The sequence below is a fragment of the Cyprinus carpio genome, chromosome B3 (assembly GCF_018340385.1).
Source record: "Cyprinus carpio isolate SPL01 chromosome B3, ASM1834038v1, whole genome shotgun sequence".
Lineage (NCBI taxonomy): Eukaryota > Metazoa > Chordata > Actinopteri > Cypriniformes > Cyprinidae > Cyprinus > Cyprinus carpio.
In genome coordinates this window covers 16,086,654-16,105,792 of record NC_056599.1, presented here as the reverse complement: position 1 = coordinate 16,105,792, position 19,139 = coordinate 16,086,654, and the positions used below count along the sequence as shown (strand labels likewise).

The 19,139-nt window shown below is 37.3% G+C and overlaps 1 protein-coding gene across 1 annotated transcript in view; it reads right to left on the bottom strand.

The window, feature by feature from the left end:
* Positions 1 to 19,139, bottom strand: part of LOC109085646 (rab11 family-interacting protein 4A-like) — a 44,165-nt gene that overhangs the window by 22,261 nt on the left and 2,765 nt on the right. Inside the window, 2 exon segments of the mRNA XM_042719924.1 lie at positions 11,967 to 12,041; positions 14,381 to 14,479. Coding sequence (XP_042575858.1) covers positions 11,967 to 12,041; positions 14,381 to 14,479 — 174 coding nt within the window.

Here is a 19,139-nt window from a genome sequence, read left to right as displayed (position 1 = left end):
TGAGTTTCTTTACTCTGTGGTACATAGAATATTTTGAAGAATGCTGGCAACCAAACAGTTTGGTGATCATTGGTTTATCAAACACTGAAACATTTCTCAAAATATCTAAAAGAAATAAAGTCATGCAGGCTTGAATAGACATGAGAGTGACTACATGATTTCATTTTTGGGTGAACCGTCCCTTTAAGCATACTGTAGCATTATTTAACATTAACAAGAATCTGCAAATAATTTAATTAAAAAAATTAACTTGAGTTCACTTTAATAACTAGAGTGGTCTTATGACTGATTTATGGAATAGCTTAAGAGCTTCCTTAATTAACACTCCTCATAAATTCACAGCAGCAACGAGCTCTCGCTAGAGGCAAAGACAGATGAAATAAAAATCTAATCACCGGTGAACATTTACACATGTGCATTCACACTTCCACAGCGGCAAGTGAGAAGCCTCACATTTGCTGTGCTCTGCACATGCATGAGGTTTGAGAAGCATGTTTATGCATGTGTAAGGAGGAGAGAAAGAACGAAAGAAAGATTAATCCTCCTCCATTCCTCCGCTCCACTGTGTATCAGTGATGCCCCACTTTCCCATGATTCCCATGAGCTCAGTGCAGCAGCGGCAGCAGCAGCGGCAGCGGCAGGGGTGGTTAGTTTCAGTCCAGCAGCTCGAGACCAGACACATGCTCTTCTCTCTCTGTCAGAGCTATGAACACCTCTTCAAACCATCTTAAAATATTATCTCTGTGATGCAGGGAAACAGATTCAGTCTGAGCTTTAGTTGAGAAGATGAAAAAAAGAGAGAGACGGAGAGAGGATGCTGTTAGATCAGGAGGGAGCTGGCTGCAGATGAATAGATGTTCACACAGCTCTATCACCAACTGCTACTCGGCTCCTGATGCTGTTTATACAGCCAAAGCCGTTCTATTTCAGACATGTTTTACTGAGATTGCAGGTTTTAAAAATACTGTGTAATGAAAGACAGCTGTTATTTCAGTCAGGTTTGGTTGATCTCCACCTGCTTCCTGTTGTCATGTCTCAAAAGAAAATAAAGAAATGCATATTTCTTTTCATAGTTGCTGTCTGAACATGAAAAGTAATGTTAGACCATTATTACAAACAGTCAGAGTTTTAGAAGAAAATGTGAGTGGTGCTTGACTATGGGTATCCAGGGTGCTTCCCAAATAAAACCACCATAGCTGCATCCTCCAGAGGTCGCATTTGTCAGACGCATACATCATTGAGGCAAAGAAAAGTGACCGTAATAAACTCTTGTTTATGTGGCTGACAAATACGACCTCCGGAGGATGAAGCCTCTGAAATGAGACGCAGCTTATGTGATTGCTAAGCGTTTTTAAATGACTGCTGTCTCACATAGTACTATCCATCATAAATACTATGTGAGATTAAAATAAGTGTGTCCCAAAGCATAGTATGTCGAAAAGAGTATGCCAAAAGTTTCTTTATGGTCTACTATTTCAGGTAGATTTTTGAAGTGTGGATCTAATGGCTAATATTGCCCACAATCCATTATGCATTGGCGAAGGATTCAGTTCAAAACTACAAACATGGTAGATGTGTGCAACTAACAGTTAAGTAGAGAGGTTTAGATAAAAGGGTTTGAGTTACTAATAATCAGCATTTATTTAACCTGGTAAAAACAAATATTTATTTAATGTAATCTGTGTTATATTTCATCTGGAACAACAATGTGAACTTTCAGAAACATCCGTTTGGCCATTAAATATTCACGAAAACAGCAATCTTGTCTGTATAATATTACTTAAATATATCTTATAAATACAAAAACCCATTAAGGGGTATTTTTGCTTTCATAACTTGAATTATAGTGGCATTCTAACCGCATTCTAATAGGCTTTTGGACTCTCAAGACACATTTTGTTTGTTTTTTGCAAAGTCAGTGACATAATCGATAATGTCAGCTCACGCATCATTAAAACAACAATTACGATGTTACTGTAGATGATAAATATCGCACACTCCTATTGCTAAGATGTTCTGAGGGTTTTTATACATCTGCTATGTGGTTTCTTGGGTGTACTGAGTGATTTTAGACATCTGTTTTCTGGATGCTAAGATGTTGTGGGTACCGGCCAGAGTGGGACTATGTGGCTGCTAAGGTGTTCCGAGTGTTTTTTAGATGTCTCAGGATGTTGTGGGGGGTTTCCAGCACATTATGTATCTGCTAAGTTCTTCTGGGTGCATTAATCAATTGCTCTCTGGTTGCTAGATTAGTTTGAGTTGAGTTTTTGAGGTGATAGGATGTTCTGGTTGCTGGGGAATTGCTATAAATTGTTGCTAGTTGCTTACTTCACAGAATCTGTATACTTAGCACTAAGAATTTGTTCAGTTTTATAGTAATAGTAAAGCTTGTGATGAGCCAAAAGCCAGAAGGAATCAGACAACACACATACTGGATAACATCAAATTAACAAAGAGTTGAACAAAAAAATCCAAATAAATGTCAACAGCCCTAAAGCTTAAGATGCTCAATCGAAGCTTAAAATGTTCTTGCAGCTATAGTGTAACAGAGTGGATTAGAAAATGAATAGATGAAGTGAGAGACAGCAAGAGTAAGAAGCAGGCAGAAGAGCAGGAGGGAACACAGTGAGCACAGGCTTGGCAGTTTGGGCACAGTGTGCATACAAATGACTGTATTCCTCTAAAATCTAAAAGCAGAGGTCTGAATTGTTGGATTGCAATGTATAAATGGGTCACAGGTCTGTTCTGATAGGCTCACAGACAGCAAATCAATGCTAATTGCAACTAACCCTGTAACCATGCACTGAAACTACACAACATATAAGAATAAAACAACCTAGACTACACTAGATATGAGTTAATTTGCAATGCAGACCACAATGTGGTTTGGAATTTTTGTTTTTAATTAGTCTAAGCTGGTTTGCTGGTCTCAACTTAGTCAAGATGGTTTTAAAGGGGTTTTGGGCACATCTGCACCCTGCTAAACCAGATAAACAACTTGGAAACTTTTTGTTGGAAGAAAATCCTACAAAAAAAAAGTTAAGACCAGTTTAAACCAGCTTAGGGTGGGTTAAGTGGGTTTTTCCCAGCAGTGGCACTAATAATTTTTCATAATATTGGGCCTGTTCAGTCAAGGTAATATTAAAAGGATTGTCAGATGCAAAATTAACTTTTACATGTTGTTTGAAAATAAATGTGTGTTAGCAGTGTGTGTGTACACATCCACCCTATAATGATAAAAATCCACCAGGTTTTTTTTTTTTTTTTTTTAATCCCCAATAATAATGATCATTTTCTCAGACCAGGCTGTTCTGAGATTCTTGGCAGAGTGATGTAGTTCTGCACAGGCCCCGCCCACAACTATTGACTGACTGGCGTTTCAGCATTGACCCCACCCTGAGTGAGCTGGAAACAATCCGCCATTGTTTCGACGCTGGAGCAGGTGTAGACAAGACTGTCTCCTAAGCGATTGAGGTGGTTTTTTTTTATGTAATAATAAACATAGCAGTCGTCATTTACTCCCAACATCTGAGCCTCTGAAGACGTAGTGGATTACTTTTGTAAAGGGAATGCACCCCCTGATCTAACTAAGGGTGTACTCACACTAGGCACGGTTGTCTTGAACCGAGCCCGAGAGCGATTGTCCCCCCTCCCCACTCCCCCTCGGGCCTGCACTCACATTGCACTTTACGTTCCAGGCCAGAGGACGCTTTATGCTGCCTTCAAGTGCTAACGGAATGATCGTGAATACTAGTTTTCTAATCATGTCATGGCATAAATGACATGAACGGCCTCTGAAGTCGTATTTACTACTCTGAGATTATTTTGATACTCCAGTTTCCGAGTTAGGTGGGCCATAAACTTTAAACATATTAGGGGACAACGATTGCTGTTAATGCTATTCTTTATTATTCTTTTTTTAAACAACAACCTCATCACCTTGTCTTGTCGTTAAAGTGATGCCTATTTACAGTATATGTAGGCATTTGAAGCATATTGTATAAATAAGCATTAAAATAAGCATGTAGGCTATTTGACCGAAATTCCAGAATCGTATCAAGCTGATTATCTAGCACGGTGAATGTTTATGATTATCAACCAATGGAATATTACATTTTATTCTTTCCGACAACAAATCACTTGAATGCAACAAGCACGTAATCATGACTTCATAAGTGTGAAATGGGAAGTTTCGATAGCACAAGAAGGCAGTAGAGAAGTGCTCTCGCTCAGCACAATGAAGTACATCGTTTGTCCACTTTGTTGTTTATTATTATTTTGAGCCTTTGAGATGTGATGACACACGACCCTCTCATATGATGCAGATCTATTGCTTTTGCTGGTCAGAAAATTTAAGCAAACGTGCTGGACGTATCTCGGCGCGGTTCAAAAAGCCTAGTATGAGTACACCCTAAATGTGTCTCTGTTCACCCAATCAAGGTTTTTTATGAATCTTTGCAAATCGCCTTCCCTAATAATGTGCTAGTTAGCAAGTTCCACGGCTAAAGTAAACAGTCTCATGAGAACGGCTCATCACCCCAAGGAAGTAAGGGGTGGGGTCAGCAGAGCTCATTATCATTTAAAGGGACATGCACTGAAACGGTTTGCTGTGAACAAAGCTGTTTTTGACAAGGTAAAAAGGGTTGTTTTACACTACCATTGAGATATTTTAACCAAACTATGTTATAGACTTTTCATTAAGACCCTAAAAGGATCATATCAACTTGTGGAAAATGGACATCCGATGACCCCTTTAATACATTTCAGTGTTTAATTACAAAGACCAGTGTGTTTTCATTGTTAACTAAAAAATAAAACTATTAAAATAGATTTTGGTTATTGAAATAATACTGGAATAAAATCAAAATATCGCATGAAAATTTAAACAAACTTAAACATTTGTAATTTTGCTTAAAGTTTAAGTACTAAAATTACTGAAACTAAAATAAAACCAAATTAAAAAATACTAGTATAAAAAAATACTAAAACTTAAAAAAAAGAAAACTGAAAATACAAAAACAAACGCTAATTCCAAATATTAATAAACACTATTTCTGAATATTACAAAAATAACATTGTAAGGACATATTTGTTAACTGTATTACACTGAACAAATCTGGTAGTGTATTTAGTCTTTAAAATCCTGGTCCTGAAGAAACCCTAGTTTTTGAGCCACTGGATAAATCAAAGCAAAAAAGTCTCTTCAGAGAGCTAAAGACATACACAAACAATGTAACAGCAACCAACAAAGCTCAATGCCCTTGGTGCTCATTTGTTTTTTATTAAATTGTGTGGTTGGCTATGTCTTTATCTGGCAATAGTGCATCACTGTGAATACAAAACAGAATTGCTCAAAACAATGACAAAATGGCCATAACATTAAACTTTTAAATCTGCTGCAAAGTCACAAAGTGCACAAAGGTCATACTCAAGTATATATTACTATGAAAACTGACCAATTCCTGCTGTGCACAGGGTTCTAAGCAACATGCTGACATTTTATCTAATGGTAGCAATGTCAGGCAACCTCAAGCTCACACTGGGTGTGACAGTCAGCTTCTTGGTGAGAAAGCTTGTACTTAACGTTTGATGTCATTTTTTATTTACACAGTTGTGACAGTGCATACACTCAGAACAGGGCTGCTCACACCAGCCCAGACAGAGAGAGGAGAGGAGACAACATGACAAACACGGCCCAGTGGCATGCTGAAAGCTTGATGGCAGTGAGTGGACTCAGTGGGTAGTAGTACTGCATAACATCACCCAAAAATGGGTTGCCTTTATAATCTGACCCTGGACTAAATGACAAGGTCAAACGTAATGGCAGTTCTGCCAATAACTTTTTGATTTCCTTTCATTTGCCACACACATGACGTGCAACCTCTGTCTGCACAGGCAGTACTGACAGACTACATCATCTCTTTTGGATTTGCCAACACTTTCATATTTTAATATCAAACTAGTTTCATCACGTTGTTCCAAAACTTTCCTCTGTGGAAAATGAACATTGACCTTCACTGTATGGACAAAACAAACAGAGACATATTTAAAAATATCTTCTTTTGTGTTCCACAGAAGAAAGTAAGTAATACAGGCTTGGAACTACATGAGGGTCGTTTTCATTTTTGGATGAACTATCCCTTTAAGTCCTGCCAATTAATACGCTGATAAATGCATGATCACTATGACAAACATATTTTTTAAAACCCATTAAAAATCAATTATGGCTACTGTTCTTCCATATATAAATCTTCTCATCCTTCTTCTCTCCTTTAGGCTCACGGGTAACAGGCACTGGCCTGTGAAATTCAATGTCACATTGAGCAGTGTTGCAGTGCTCCTGATGAAGCGAGCGCTGTGATGCATGAAAGCCGGGGGCTTTACTCACACCGAAACATCTTCATCACACACTGTCGCTGTGTATCTCATTTCAACATGTGTCTGTGCTTGAAATACCAACAGCTTCAATATCCACCTGCTTAAGCACAAATCTGCTTCATTGTATCTGTAATCTGTATTCAAATTGTTTTGGGCAAGTCAGTTCAGTTTTGCACATGTTTATAGACGTGTTTAGAGTATTCTCAACATTATTGTTCAGGAAAAACATGAACACCTATCTATATGACAGAAAAGACATTTATAATAGATTTCTATTTCAAATAAATGCTGTTCTTTTAAACTTTCTATTCATGAAATATTCCTGAAAAATATATACAGTACCACAGTTACCACAAAAATATTAAGCAGCACAACTGATTTGAACATTGATAAATTAGGCTACAACAAATATACTACAAATATTCAAATAGAAAACAGTGATTTTAAACTGTAATAATATTAGTTTTTTTACTGTATTTTTGAAAATATAAACTTACCGAAGCTTTTGAATGGTTATAAATCACAAAAACAAAAGTCCCATCATTGAGTCTTCAGTACCTACTGTATAATCCATTATTCGAAATCTCCTGATGAACACTAGAGTTGGTGCGACCTGAGATACAGACAACTGAGCAAAACTGATGAATGCTGCACAGAGACAGATGTGTGTCTGGAGCATTTTCTGCTCTCTCCACCACTGAACCCTTCAATCTCTCATTCTCAATGACAGCCAAGGACATTCAGTCTTGACTTTCCCAATTACCAGCAGTAAAGTCTCTTCTCTACAGATTCAGCTTAGTCTAACCAAAAATTCCCCTTCCTTTATAGTAATATAAAACGACAAGACATTGTGTACCGACACTGATATTACAGGCAGAAATCTGAAACTACAAGACAATAAGAAAAGGAAAGAAAAGAAAAATGTAGCCTACTTTATATTCCTTAGATGTCAACAACAAAAGAGATATTAATATCTTTAGTAAAATGAGCTCACAAGGGACGACCACCTCAACACATGCTCTCTCTGTGGTTATCCATCAGTGTAATCAATGTGACAGGCTCATTAGTGCTCTGACTCAACTATCATTCAGCAGCAGTCACTCAGAAGAAACATCTCTGTGTTCAAACTCAATCACGAGTGATCTCTACTGAACACTACGTACACGCACATACTATAGAAACTCAACTATAGAAGTACTTTTGTCTCAGATTGTGATTATTATTTATTTTATTTTTTTTACTAAAACATAGCACGTTTGTTATAATTAACACTGTAACAAATGTATTGGTCATTGTTAGTTAATGTTAGTTAATGCATTAAATACAGTTAACAAATGGAACCTTACTGTAAAGTGTTACCTCACAAAACATCATTTCAATATCTACTGTGTGAAAATTAATTACACACACTTCCCACAAATTATGACTGTGACTTATTTTGTGTTGTAATTTTTTTACCACAAACAACAATTTTTCCAGTAATATTTTTTTCAAACGTTAGTGTACTTGGTTATACCAAAGAGAAAAGTATGAGTAAGAGTATGTTTCTGTGTCAGTGGAGGATATAGTATTCACATATACAGACCAAATAAGCCATTAACTGCTCTCAAGCAGGTCCTGTACACGAGGTAATATGCTTGGTCAATCTGATCAGATGTCTGTTACCTTAATCTCTAAAACACGCTGTGTGTACACAATGATCTACACATCAGAACACACAAACACACACACAGTTAAGTCATTGATGTGTTAGTATGACAGTCAGTGACTCTTTGTGACAGCAATCACACTACACTGCTGTGATCAGAAAGACTTGCAATGACTGTGCTATCTGACCAGTGAAGAGACAGAAATGACACAATATTAGCAAATGGAAGCTTAATTGCATTTTAGTTTAGTTAGAATAGCCTATATTTCTATGAAACACATGTTATTTTCTGTGATGAAAATATTAGTGTCATTCACAGACATTCTCTCTTATAGTGTCGTGTTAAACGTCAGTGAAAATTAACATTTCAATAGTTTTTGGAAAGAGAGAGGGAGGGAAAGAAGGAGAGGGAGAGAAAGAAAGAAAGGTGCTCTACAGAAGATCAATGCAGAGCTTCAGTCCAGTGTTCATTTGAAGTGCTAATAGAAGCGCTTGCAGCACAGCACAGAAAGAGCAATGCAGTAGACGGCACAGACTTTATTTGCACATCCTCGCATGACAGCAAGTCCCACAATTTAAAACAAAATAAACAACCAAAAAAAAAAAAAAAAAACTGTACTGCAGGAGGTACCCTGGAAATATTCCTAATACCTGCACCACCCTTTTGCGGTTTGAGTGGAAACACACAACATTTCCTGTAACTGCTGGAAAATGCTGGATTTTCCAGAAAGCAAATGATCAGGTATAAAAAAAAACAACACTAAATGTAATAAAATACCACAACATTCTGCTCAGGCTGTGATCAAAACATGGATTGTTTTAGCAGCACATTTGGCTTTAAACTTCTAGATTTGTTCATATTTCTCTTCTTTTCTCTTCCAGGTTTTTATATGAGAGCTAGTATGTAAGCAGTGTTTCTTAACATAAAATGGCAATATGGTTATGAAGCTCGTTATTACATTCCTAGTGTCAATGAATGTGTCTTTATCATACTGTAGAGGAGGTTTGTTCACTACTGCTGCTGCTGCTGCAGTGTATAATATTCACACGAAGCAGCTTTACTCTGAAATATATTTTCTGACTGAAAAAAAAATACTTTAAATTGTCCATTAATTACTGTAACGATTAATGAGCTATTTTAGATTACAACCGATGATGCATAATACAAGTGATATTAGATCAGTATGCCATATGTTAAGCAATACATCTGCATAATGCCATTTCTGAGCAGAATTCTAATCCTTGCTTTTCACATACGTATAATATTATCTCAGAAGTGTTGCTGTATTGCTTATAAAAGCCTTTTCTAGGTCTGTTTTGAGCTAAATTCACCTTTTCTTTCCAAACACTGCCACCTAGTGATGATGAAACACTGTTGCAATGACCTGTTTTATAATTATAACCGGTTTAATATTAGAAACAGCCCTTGTGCTTACCATTTGATGTTAACTATAATGAGGAAATCTATAAATTGAGTAACAGCAGTGAAAACGTTTTCAAAACTAGGCGTTACTACCAAATTTAAATGTTTGTTCAGAAAAAAAAAATGAAGATACTGGCACAGTTACAGTTTTGTTTGTTGTCTGCTTACCAGAAATACACTCCGGTATTAATAAAGGGAAAGTTCACCTAAAAATGAAAAATCTGTCATTAATCACTCACCCTCATGTCGTTCTAAACCCATAAGCCCTTCATTTATCTTCTGAACACAAAGATATTTTTAATGAAATCTGAGAGCTTTCTGACCCTCCATAGACTGCAACGACCTCCTAGCCAATATACATGCATTCAGATTTTGATATCAAAAGCTCTAATAAAAACAAATGTGTGATTAATCACATAATAATGCATCTAAATGTCTTTGTGTACAGTAAGTGTCCATGGATGTCAGGATTCCCTTCTACTCCGGCTGTTTGACTGACAGCTCCATTGAGTCACATACAGCATGTTGACAGCAGCCATTAAAAGGTCCGGTGTCAGGTTATGTTTTACAAGGCTTAAACTGTAACTCAAGCACTAGCCTGTGAAACAGTGGCAGTATGGATTGCTGTGTATATGTGAGTGAATGCTGACATGCTGGTGATGCATTTTGGCTCCACTTACTCTCATCTATTAAGTTCACATAAGCCAAGCACTGAATCTGTATGGACGAAAAGAAGGTCGTTCCTTGTTCTATCAGAGAACAATAGATGCCTCTCCCCGTTAAGTGTCCTAATGCATATAGAAACACTGCCAACAGAAGTGCTTATAGTTTCTGGCTTGCTGTTGGGCTTTAACTGCCTCCATATGGTGCAAATGAACACGATAAGAACAAGCAGGAGTGCATGTCCCCCAGTAAAGTGAATCAAAATATATTAGCCTGGTTCAAGCCAACCATAGCCACGTCAGTGCTACAATGTATGATAGTTATTCTATTCACAACTAGGGCAAAACTCAGTCAAACACAAAAACACTTTCTTTTATATTATTGATGCTATTTCCGCTTTCTCTGTGCTAACACGTACACCAAATTTTTCAACCATTTAGTCATCTCTCTACAACTTTAAGAGTTCTAGTAGTGGTGGGCAATATGACCAAAATCTTATTTCACGGTAACGAAATATATCATGATAAAGTTATTTTTGCATTAAATAGGGTCTTTATGATATCAAAAATTTTATATTTTCTCGGGCTTGCAATAACACGACTGAGGTGCCCTTGAGCAAGGCATAAATGGCTGCCCACTACTCCGGCCGAACCCCCAACTGCTCCCCGGGTGCCGCAGCATAAATGACTGCCCACTGCTCCGGGTGTGTGTGTATTCACAGTGTGTGTGTGTGTGTGTGTGCACTTTGGATGGGTTAAATGCAGAGCACGAATTCTGAGTATGGGTCACCATACTTGGCTGTATGTAAATTCACTCACTTCACTCACATGAATGACAGACAGCAAGAACTTTAGACTGCTGTCACTTTAAGAGCTGCCCGGATCCAACATACTGTTACACATGTGTCTCTGCTGTTTGCTTTCACTTAAGACCTTAAAGGTGCTGTATGTAAGATTTTGACTTTACTAAAGCATAAAAATACCATAATATGTTTGCAGATATTTAAGAAACATGCTAAGTTAACATGTTTATTTGAAAAACAATGCTACAGTCAGATATTCTCCTTTGAAAATGTGCGTTCCGGGCCGGAATGTCGGTGTTTGTTTTGGTCTGTGAAACCCGCCCAATGCGAGTTTACCCAATTGTATGTCGGCACCCTGGGTTGCCAGTTGGTGGAAAACACAGCATATTTCTGAGGAGGAGGGGCCAGGTGAAAAAATCCTCTCCAATATTTTTAATTTGGACTGCAATACCTAGTTCAACCACCCGGTGTCAATCCTACATACAGCACCTTTAATTGTTGTGTTTACAAGGATACTTGCAAAGATAGGAATTTTGACAAATACAAATGTGTGTAACCATTCAAGGCCTATAAAGCAAAAATAACTCTGTTCAATACTCCCGGACTCTATGAGCACATATTCACATCTGTATGCCTCTCTTACAGTGCCCAGAAAGCGTGCGCATATAGCAAAATGAGTTCTCTGTCGCTGCTGATTGCTTTAAGGACCTAAATCACTTATTTTTAAACAGCAATGCTTAAAACGTGCAAACGCTAAGTTTTCGTGACCACATAGTACAGCAACATCATGTGAGCGTGTAACTGCAATAGAGACGATAGTTCTAGTAGCTCAGAGATCGTCAATATTATGGTCAATGGCCATTAATTAAATGGGGTGCAATTAGGTTCAGTACACAATGACAAACAAACAGCGTGTTCAGCTGAGCAGACTTATTGTCTTGGGTTTTTTTTTGGGGGGGGGGGGGGGGGGTCAACGATATAATTAGACACGTCATGTGGGAAAGAAAAGACAACAGCATCAACTAGCCAGACACATTTAGAAATCTGCCCACCTGATAGTAGTAGCCATTGTCCGTCTGGTATGGTTGTGCACTGATGTTGGGGGTCCCAAGTGCTTACATCATCACCTCACAACATCAATAACAAAAAAAAGAAAAATATTAGTCCTGTCAAGACACGTCTCATAAAGCACAAACAAGAAAGAGATGATGCCCAGGTATTATCACAAATTCATTGATTACTCTGCAAATAAATAAATATGTGGACATGAAATATTGATTTCAGTTGCCTGTACATTATAAAAATTATCTGTGTATTATAAAAATTAGTCAATAGCCCTAAAACAAGATGGCTATTGATTATGTTTGCATCACCACTCCTACATTAATTTAGAAGGATTTTAATGTATCTATTTATTTTTCATTAGAGAAATAGCTATACACTGACTAATTCAAGAAATGCGTCTTTCTCACTTAGACACTATGGCTATTATACTGTATGCATAAATCAGCTTCTGTGACTTTAAATTTAATTTCTCTGTTTGACGACATCTTGTGTTTTCTCAAACCAGGCATGAATTATTAAACTACACCCTCTGTAAAATTTAGAGATTCTTTGCTCCACTTATGAGCGCCAGAAAAAAACCCTGTCAAGATTCACATTTTGATAAAAACTAAAGTTTAGCACTAGATATCATGTTGGAAAGAAGAACTGTTCTCTTAAATATATGGCTAAATTGTTTCTTAAACACACAAACCCATCTGCAGAAATACAACAAGCTAAGTAAAATGTCATGAATAAATAATAAATTGAGAGGCGCAGCGAAGGACAGCCCAGGCCTCGTATCCATTTATAGCCACATAACACAAAGTGTAGTGAAGGCTCAGTGCTCTGTGTGATATCTCAAGTGGACCACAGCTCGCCTTGGCTCCAGGAATGTCCCGAATGGGAACATATTGTGGCCAATGCATAAATATATAAAGCCGTGCACAATATGCCTGTTATAGAAGAGCAAATATAGACCAATGGTGAAACTGTGCTAACAATCCCACACCATAAACAACAACAACACAGTCTCCTCTGGGATCTCAAAGGGACACACATAGGCTTTGTAGACTTGCTGTGCATGCCGGGGATCAGGGACTGGGGGATTCATTAGGGAAAGACTGAGTGGGAAGACCACTGGGGCTCATTAAACACAGGACACTGGGGGACAAAGTCTCTGGGCCTGGAGCCCATTTGGCCTGCCTGTGTCTCCCTCTTCAGCCGCTTCCATAGAGCGCTGGCACACAGACGTCCTACCCGGGTCCCCGTGCCCGCTGGCAGATCTCTGCTGCATAAGCCTGCCAAGCAACGTGAGTGTCCCTGGCTGACAAATGTAACCCTGTTTACTGCGCTCTTAATGACAGTGAAATAGGGACGAGCTAGACAAGGCAATAAGTGTTGTAAAATAGCTATAAATAATGTGAAATTAGATTGCTGAACAATGATTACGCAGTATTTTTGTCTACCTAAGAAAATCTCTCAGTGATGCTTGACACTATAATCAGGAATAACATCCCCCCGTCTTTTAACCGAGAAGCACAACCCACGCTAACAAATGAATTACTATGCTGTCGTTAAATGGGAAAACGTTTCAGTCTGTAAAACGGTTAATTAAAGACACACCCAGAGATACTCGTAATTTGTTGTTCAAATGTGGTTATTTTCAATTAGAAAGATCAGCGGTGAAAAAGAGATCTCTAATCAGATTCTGCTCACTCGGGCTATTCATTATCCATTGCATTTCTAGATTTTCACCAGACACAGAAGTCAATGCAGAATGCTAAAAAGACAGAGCTGTGTGCCATTATCTGCCTTTGGGTTCTTCTGATGAATTGTTTAATAAAACAAAGTGATAATACTAGTCTGGAGATAAAATTGCATAAATGTCTGGAATGATGCACAACATGCTCTTTTTAATTCAGGGACATCATGTCTGTCTAAAGGAACATGCTGTCTAGCAAAGCTTTTTATCTCTGGAGAGACTTTCAGTTTGGCACACTTTGTGCTGAACCTAACAGCTGTGTGTGACAGAACAGAAGAGATGTGCTCTGTATTTGATGCCACAGTATGAACATTTAGAGCATTAAAGGAAGGTTTAGTATATATAAAAATACATTTCATAATCAGTATTTTTTCATCATCTCATGCACCAACTGCAGTTCTGTCACGAATCCCAGTTTGTGAAAAGGCAAGGTATACCCAATACATTTGATTTTCAATAAAATACATTTTTGATTAAAAAATCTCTTTTTTACATAAGAATAACACAATATTTTTGTAGTGTAGCTACATGTTTTTTAACTTTACTTTTGCAGTCATATTTCAGAGATTTTTACCCTGATGTTCTTAGAATCCCTTTCATCTAATGCAAACAGATTCGTCAGTGGTATTTATGGGTATGAAATACTGCTTGGAGGAGAACCGTCCTCTTACCTTTGATTGCAAACACTCCATGACAGAAATCTTTGAAGTTAATTCTGCCATGAGCGTTGGGATCCAGGTACTTGGCAAACTTCTTCACCTGAAAAATAAGGACAGTTGTGAGAACGGTAACCGCAAAGTCACCTTGATGAGGAGGGCGATCACATGTTCGTTTTGGTAGCTTACTATAAATAAATGAGAGGATGTGCGTATTATCAGTGTTCAGCTTCACCCCCCACAGCTGAAGCACTAGTACAGCTGCTGTCAGGACGTGTCGCCGCTGTCAGCAAGTCTTTGTGATGGACAGCTGTCCAGGTGAAAAAGACTGATCCCGACATACCGCTGACATGTGACAAGACTCGCTTACTCAAGATGATTTCCCTTCAAACACCTTGCTCAAGCGTAGCTGTATCTGTTAACAGTAAATACTGTACTGCTCACAGGCTGCTATTTCATGACTTGATGGTTTCAAACATTCCTTAAACAAAACAAACAGACCATTGTCAACACAAAGTCTGTCTAAATCAATCAAATGAAACTGAACAGCATAGCTCAGATGATAAATGGTCTTGGAAGAATGTAATGAGATTTCTAAGTCTTTTTCATCTCCATTGGATCTCACTCACAGCTATAAGAAACAATTATTAAGTGATTAAGGAGATCTCATTAGTAATTTTTTTTCCTGTGGGATAGCTGCCCTTAAGGGCTGCCAGACGTGTTTATGAGAGTTTATGAGGAAACATTCCATGGTAACACAGAAATCATCGTAACTGTGATTCCCACTTCACACACAGCTCCTTAACAACGTCACTCCTTTCTAAATACATTCTCCTCCAAGAAGAGAAGAAGTGTTCTTGACACCCGCTCAGTCTTGCAGCCCTCCCCTCACAACCTGCTAGAATGATTCACCACACTGCCACAGAAATAGAGGCGTTCATAGCAATAGCAATAGGATGGAGAGCTGAAACACAGCAGCCATGGAAGCAGGTGATGCATCTCTGTGATGGTGCATGCACACACCAGGAAAAGAGGAACACGTGGACTAAATAAATCACTTGCACCAAATGTCTCTTCTAGCTCAGCTCAGACCGAGAAGGAAAAAAATTCCGGGAAACATAACATGTACACTACCATTTGGAGTCATTAGGGTTTTTTTTTTTTTTTTTTTTTTATGTATACTTTTATTCAGCCAGGATGCATTCAAGTTAACAAAAGTGGCATTTATAATGTTACAAAATGTTACTATTTTGAAATAAATGAAAGAAACAGATTTCCACAACTGTTTTCAATATTGATATTAAATGTTTCTTGAGCAGCAAAACATATTGTATATTTGGAATGAATTCTAAAAGATCATGTGACACTGAAGACTGCAGTAATGGCTGAAATGGATTCAGCTTTACATCACAGAATTTTTTTTTAATATATTAAAGTAGAAAACTGTTATTTTTAATTACAATAATATGTGATAATATTACTGTTTTTTCTGTATTTTTGATCCATAAGTACAGTCTTAGTGAGGGTAAGGGACTTCTTTAAAAACCTTGAAAAAATCTTACTGACCCTAAACTTTTGCAAGTTAGTGTAAACAGTATAGTTAAATATACAAATATTAAAAAACTTAAATCCTGGTTACATACACTGTAAATAATCCATGTTACATATCATCTGCATATCAGTGAATGTGCAAAAAAAAGCAGCATCATTTGGTTACATTTTATTTAGTGATTTCACTAATTCAGAGCAAGCAAAGAGTTCATAAAGACATTGTAATCATAATTCATATAAATTGAAGTCTTCTAAAGAAACACAATCACTTTTTATTATGAACAGATTTCATTTCATGTTTTAATTAACATAGAAAGATTTGGATTAAACTGCTCAACGATTATTGATTATGTTTACAATGTCTTAAACTTTGTGCAGTGTGAAAGTTTGAGGGAATGAAAAGGACAGAAATCTCTTTGGTTTGATTAAAGGGATAGTTCACCCAAAATGGAAATTACCCTCAAGCCATCCTAGGTGTGTATGACTTTCTTCTTTCAGACAAATACAATCAGAGTTATATTAAAAAAGTCCTAGCTCTTCTAAGCTTTAGAACTGCAGTGAATGAGCTGGAACGGCAATCTCTCGTGTGGAAGCGGAAGCTAGAGATTACCATTTATTAAGTTTTAAATATGTATATTATTCCGACAAAAACGCATCAGTGCACTTCAGGAGGCATTTATTAACACCCTGGAGCCATGTGGAGAAATTTTTATGATGGATGGATGCACTTTATTGGACTTCTATTGAACTATTGAATATCAACAGCCATTCACTGCCATTATAAAGCTTGGAAAGAGCCAAGAGATTTATTTGTATTCTTCTGAGAGAAGAAAGTCATATGGATTGAGAGTGAGTAAATCATGGGGAAATTTTCATTTTTGGGTGAACTATGCCTTTAAAAATGTCTTCATTAGTCATACAGGTTTGAGTGGTGTGGGACAGAATGACAACGACAGAATTTTCCTTTTCAGTTGAAATGTCCCTTTAAAGAAGTACTTTAGAGCAGTTGTATTCAGTTTACGTAACTAAAAACTGGTGACATCAGCAGAAATAAAAAATTCACACCACGCCCAGAATATCTGCAGGCTGATTACGAACTCTTTGTTTCTTTGAACTCACTGATCAAGCACGAGTCTTTCATCAATCTTCATCCTCACAGTCAGTCAGCATTTGTGGTGCATTAAGCAACATTTTCATTGCCAGTTTTGCATTCTGTTACGTTTGAGCCTAGGAAAGTCAAATAACGTCTGTGAAAGATTAAATTAAAGCTCAGTCTTGTCACTGTGTGTTCCGTCAGGGTCCCTGTGAAGAAGTGCTGTTGTCAGTGAGTGTTGCATCAAGGGCTCAATGTTAGCAAATGCTCTTCAAGGCCACCCCAGTGCAGCCTGTGGGAGGAGATGGAGAGCACAGGCACACGTTCACCACACGTTCTGCACTGAAACATCCTCGTGCTCTCCAAGCATACCAATCACAGCAAACTCATCATCAGGAATCAGACTGGAGGAGGAGATGGAGAAGGGGAGGGGAGAGACGAGAGGGAGGAAGAAGGAAAGAAGGTGAAGACTAGATGGAGGATGAAGAAAAAAGTGAGCCGTAAGAGGAAAAGGAAAGGGTATGAGATAACAGCAAATAAAAATGGAAAAAGGGATGGATATAAGGTGATGACATTTAGAGAAATGTAAATAATGGAGTAGAGAAGAGAAATGGAGGAGGGATTGGTGAGAAGCCAGGAGACGGTCTTCACAAACATTCAAGCTGCTATCATGAACTGCTCCTCACAACTGTGAGTCAGAATCTGTGACTAGCACCACGCAGAGAGACCAGTGATCTGTGACTGTACCTCATGCTCCCACACTCATGCTGTTACATCACTTCCTTCTGCACAAAGCACTCAGCTGTAGCGCTGCAACTGGTACAGCCTGGCACCAAAACATTTGCTTCTGGCTAATGATAAATGCATTACTTTATAGCCATTTTGTTCATTGCACTTTTTACAGGATTATTATTACTATTTTTCCATATTCAGTTGAATTCTGTTGTGACAGAATCCAGCTAAATAGACATATATACAAAACAAAACAAAAATAATAATAATGCACACTAGCCATCAAAAGTTTCGGGGCAGGAAGACCTTTTCTTTTTACAGGAATAAATACTTTTATTCAGCAAGAACATATTAAATTTTAATAAAAAAAGATAGTAAAATATATAAAATAACGTATGTATGTATAATATATGTAAAATTAAATAAAGATTTATATGTTAAAAAACCTTTTTAACCTCCTATTCAAAATCCTGAAAAATAATTTCATGGTTTCTCCAAAAATATTAAGCAGCACAACTGTTTTCAACATTGATAACAATTGGAAAAAATAAGAAATGTTCCTTGAGCAGCAAATCATCATATCAGAATGATTTCTGGAGGATCATGTGACACTGAAGACTGGAGTAATGATGCTGAAAATTCAGCTTTACCATCACAGGAATAAATTACATTTTAAAATACAGTATATTAAAATAGAAAACAGTTATTTTAAATTGTAATTATATTTCACAATATTACTGTTTTTACTTTATTTTTTCATCAAATAAAAGTACCCTAGATGAGCGTAAAAGACTTGTTTCAAAACATTTTTTAATAAATCTTACAGACCCCAAACTTTAGAATAATATGTAAATATAATAACAAAAAAACAACACCTGCAAAGCCCATCGCCAAACATTCAGCATCTAAAATTTATTATTTGCCGTCTCTGGTGTACACTAGGTTTAGTGTGTATCTTACCAACCCCTAACATTAGTGTATATTAATAACAGAAAAAAAAAGAACCCACAAAAACAACTAAATCATGATTTACATAACATATAAAACATTTACAAAATGTATAAAACATCAAATATAATGTAATAGCACAGTCCTACATAAAGCACAAGTCACTGAGAGGTGATTACATACAGCTAAACACTGTGCGTTTGTCCTATGCAGCAGTAGTTATTTGTATTTTGGTTTGAATCTGCACTGAAGGTTTAGAAAGATGACGAGTCCTTCCCCTTTGTGCCCACTATCAATCAGATAAAATCACCCATTTGTCACCATGCTGACTCCTGCATACTGCTCACCATGTTTAGCAAGCAAAACAGACAAACCAAAAAACTCACAATAAAAAAATCCCTATAAAAACAACAAACCAGATACATTTTATTCATTTCTA